Here is a 4,412-nt window from a genome sequence, read left to right on the forward strand (position 1 = left end):
ATCTTAATTTTAGTTACTATCTTAAAAATTTTCTTTTTTCTCAGATTTTGCCTAAATTGAGGAAAAATCTTTCATCTTATAAAGTTTTGTAAGAAAGTGTTTTAATAAAGAGGAGGTAGAAATAATTTTAATATATTTTGAGATGTTTAATTTTAAAAAAAAAGTCAAAATAAATTGAAATCGAATGCTTTAAATTAATAGAAATCGCTCAATAAATTTTAAAAATTGAAGGAAATCTCATTTAAAGATAACAGAAAATCATGGAACTCATTGTTCTCTTCGTTTAATGATCGGAATTTTAGATTTAATAGGTGTAGTTGAAAGCTCGTCATATAGCGAAAGCTCTTTAAAATCGAACAATATATATATTTTTTTTATAAATAAATAAAAATATATACTCACAGAGATAGAAATGAAAATGTTCAAAGGAAGGGAATACTGCCCTGTGTCCTCCCGCAGCGGCAACAGCAGCAAGGATGCAGAGATATAGAAGCAGGACGACGGTGCCCCATCCCTAAGCCGGGGGGTGGTGCGTGCAGTCATTATGCGCAGCCAATCAATACGCACATGCTAGTTTGCAGGGATGTCGGTCCGGAACTCTGGCATTTGCGAGCGGGAGAATAGACAACGTTAGTTGCTATGTGCGTTGGCTGCTGACAACTACCCTCATCCCCGGGCCACCCTTTTCACCCCCACACCACGCTTCACAAACCCACCACCCACCGTACCGCTGCCTCCGGGGTGGGAAAAGTTTTCAGTTTGAAATTAAAGCCTCTCTCTCTCTCTACGTACACCCCATAAGCAGCCCAAGGGGGTGGCTCTGGTGACGAATTGGGGGGCAGTGGGTGAGTAGGAGATGGGGAACGGATGAGGGTTGCTCACCACCATCGTGGTGGGTCTCTTTTTTGGGGGATGAAACGAAGGGAAACGCGATCAGAGTTTAAACTAGTTTCGAGTCTCTTCTTTGCACAGACCACAAAGTCCTCTCTCTATGTACCCTCATTTCCTATTGATTTCTGCCTTCCTTTTTGGCTTCCTCTTGAACGACTTTTTGCTCTCTCGCCCCCTTCTCATGCGAAAGTTCCGCATTACACATTATTTATTACACCTACATATCACCTTAAAAAAAGTTACATTTTCCTTCAACGGACGACAACTTTTTTTTTTTATTTACAAAAGATTTAAGGATTTCTCTAAAATTGAAGGGAAGAGTTGAGAAAAATTACCTGAAATTCATAAATATTTTGTATTTCTTAATACTGAAGTTTTGAAGATTTTTTTTTAGTTGAGTTTTATTTATTAAAACACAAATGAAGAAAATAAAAAAAAAATTATAGCTTTTCTCTTTAAATATTTTTTTTAAACTTTAATAAGCTTAAATTTAATTTAATAAATTAAAAAAAACAAATTTAACCATTTTAAAGAATTTTTAATATTTATTCGACTATTTTACTAAAACATCTTGAAGTATGTTTTTATTTAATTCGAGTTTTATACAGTATGAAAGTAAAATATATATATAGTTGGTCCGATCGCGATGAAATTTGGTACAGAGTCTACTGATACCAGGCGGTTTTCACCAACGACATTCATTTTCCCCCCAGAGCCCCCCTTCACATAGCCCCCATAAAAATTTAATTTAATGTAATTTTTGCGAATTTTTGAATTTGGCGCCCTTTTTGGTACATTTTGTTGAAGAGAAAATAAGATGGATGCATTTCACCGCTATCCGTCTCCCTCACACATTCACTTTTTCGCAATTTTCTCGCGTTTTCCGCCGAATTTTCCGGCCGGAAGTGGTTTTTTGTGACCAGGAAAAAGTTTTTGAATTTTTGGCATGAAAAATTCCAAAAGTTCGCGAAAATCCATTTCTGGGAAACGAGAGTCGTGTAAAATCCCCAACCGTCAAAATTTCCGCGGGCCCTAAATTCCGCACGGAGGAGCTCCCCGGGGACTCCGGAGCACCCGTAAGTGCCCCAGGACCCGCAAAAATGTGTTTTGTACCCAAAAATTTGGAAAAAAATAAGGAAAATAGTATTTTTGTAACAAACAAAAAAAAAGTTCGTTAAAGCTCAAATTTTATTATTTGGGCCAGACGCATGGCAGCGCTGATAGTTGGTCGAGGAGAAAATGAGACGGGATACACATGCTATTTCACCGTGATTCTCTTACTCGCTCGTCAGTGATACTGTCTCCCTCACACATTCACTTTTTCGCAATTTTCTCGTGTTTCCCGCCGAATTTTCCGCCAAAAACAGGTTTTTTGTCACCAGAAAGCGACGCCGCGTCGATTGGCATCGCTGGTTTGAAAAGTTCGCGAAAATCCATTTCCGGGAAAAAAAGTGCGTGTAAAATCCCCAACCGTCAAAACTTTCAAATTTGTAACCCAACCGTCAAAATTTCCGCGGGCCCCAAATTCCGCACGGAGGAGCTCCCCGACGCTCCCAGAGCACCCGTAAGTCCCCAGGAGCCCAAAAAATTCGTTTTATGCCCGCAAATTTGGGAAAAAACACGAAAATCACGAATTTTGTCTAAATGCAAAAAAAAGTTCGTTTAGTTCAAATTTTATTATTTCCCCCTTCACGAGATGGCACTGCCTGGAGAAATTTGACAACGGCGAATGGTTTGGCAAAGAAGTGGCGAAAAGGAGAAAAATTGATTTGTGATTTTTTCTTCACCGAGAAAAAGGTGATTTTCCGTGTATTTCCGGCGTAGGAAGCAGCGGCAAACGCAAGATGATCAACATCGCGACCCGAGCAGCCAATTTGCCGCAATATCTGAGGGCAACGTCGCAAGTTGTGGCCTCCGGACTGAAGCCTGTGGCTGCAGGTCTTCCACCACTCAAGGAGGTCTCCGTTGCGGGTGCTGTGGTGCCCGCTACGAGTGCCACTCTCAATGCTCAGCTCCCTAAGCAGGTGGTGAGCGTGAAATCCGGACCATTGGGTGAGTATATGCCACTGCAGTTGCATAAGGAAGCCCCCCATTGGGGTTGGTTACATAACAATGAGGTTAAGTTTCCCTGATTCGGGGAAGGTTGTTCTAGAGACGCAATAAAAACAAATTTTTGGGGTTTCTTTCAGTCACGACGCAGGTGCGATTTGCACATACGGATCTCCAGGTGCCGGACTTCTCTGCCTACCGTCGGGATTCCGTGAAGAAGGCCAACAGGAAGGATGATAGTGCTGAAGATAGGAAATCCTTCACCTACCTCGTCGTCGGGGGTAGTCTCGTGGGTAGTGCATACGCCGCCAAGGCTCTTGTTACGCAGTTTGTCAGCTCCATGAGTGCATCAGCTGATGTGCTGGCTCTGGCTAAGATTGAGATCAAACTCTCCGACATCCCCGAAGGAAAGTCAGCAACATTCAAGTGGCGCGGAAAGCCCCTCTTCATTCGTCACCGGACAGCTGAAGAAATTGCCACTGAGCAATCTGTCCCTCCCAGCTCCCTACGTGATCCACAAGCTGATTCCGTAAGGATTTTTTTTAAATTATTTTTTTGGGAATTAAGTTTTTGTGCTCTTTGCATAGTTGATGCGGTACACGAGAAAATTGTCAAGTACATACAGAGAATAGCATGAAAGCTTTTAGCATCAAAAATTGATTTTCTTTATAGATAATTAAACAGAAAATTCTCATTTTTTCCCAGGATCGAGTTCAGCGATCAGAATGGCTGGTTGTAATTGGCGTTTGCACACATTTGGGATGCGTCCCAATTGCCAATGCTGGTGACTTTGGTGGCTACTACTGTCCATGCCACGGATCCCACTACGATGCATCAGGACGCATCCGGAAGGGACCAGCTCCTCTCAATCTAGAAGTACCCTTCTACACCTTCCCCGACGACGGGACGCTTATTGTGGGCTAAATTGCACATCCATCTGTGTAGCCGGAAGCATCGAACACACCAGGTAGGGGGTGTCAATATTTCCGCTCTTTAAATAATAATAAAAAAAATGTTTTACCAACAAAAGAAAATATTACATTTCGTGAAGGCACACAGATTGGTGTTTAGATGAAAATGTGTAAATTATTACAATTAAAATTAAACAATTTAAAAAAAACCAACATCCCTTCTTTTTGGGAACAGGGAGAGCCTTTAAAAAACCTCCCCACCTGTCCCATCACTCTGTGGAAGCAACTCACTCTGATGAATTAGCTCTCCTGAGGGGGTTCTCTATCACCCGCATTGATCTGCTAAAAAGAATGAGTCTTCAATGGGGAAATAATAATAAATAAATAAAAATACGGGTGGAATCTTACTGATTCTCACATGGAGTCACTGGCTCGTGCCGGCGACATTTTTAGTAATTTGTTGGTGTGTGCCTGGAAGCATTTTTATCGGAAATTAACTTCCAAGTGAATCGTTTTCGTGTTTTCTGCCTCAGTTTGTCTTTTGTGCCTCACAAATAAACA

At 41.3% G+C, this 4,412-nt stretch overlaps 1 protein-coding gene across 1 annotated transcript; it reads left to right on the plus strand.

The window, feature by feature from the left end:
• The first annotated feature begins 2,603 nt into the window (after positions 1-2,603).
• Positions 2,604-4,064, plus strand: LOC129789110 (cytochrome b-c1 complex subunit Rieske, mitochondrial). Its single transcript, XM_055825756.1, has 3 exons — positions 2,604-2,943; positions 3,081-3,469; positions 3,646-4,064. The coding sequence occupies exons 1-3, from the start codon at positions 2,736-2,738 to the stop codon at positions 3,862-3,864; spliced, it is 816 nt and encodes a 271-aa protein (XP_055681731.1). The 5' UTR covers positions 2,604-2,735; the 3' UTR covers positions 3,865-4,064.
• Positions 4,065-4,412: the final 348 nt, after the last annotated feature.

The sequence above is a fragment of the Lutzomyia longipalpis genome, chromosome 2 (assembly GCF_024334085.1).
Source record: "Lutzomyia longipalpis isolate SR_M1_2022 chromosome 2, ASM2433408v1".
In the NCBI taxonomy this organism is placed as follows: domain Eukaryota; kingdom Metazoa; phylum Arthropoda; class Insecta; order Diptera; family Psychodidae; genus Lutzomyia; species Lutzomyia longipalpis.

Excerpts from the sequence above, each read along its gene's own strand:
- LOC129789110 (XM_055825756.1), top strand. The coding sequence starts at position 2,736 with ATGATCAACATCGCGACCCGAGCAGCCAATTTGCCGCAATATCTGAGG. Across the intron at positions 2,944-3,080 it reads CGTGAAATCCGGACCATTGG|TCACGACGCAGGTGCGATTT; the intron begins GTGAGTATATGC and ends GGTTTCTTTCAG. Across the intron at positions 3,470-3,645 it reads GTGATCCACAAGCTGATTCC|GATCGAGTTCAGCGATCAGA; the intron begins GTAAGGATTTTT and ends ATTTTTTCCCAG.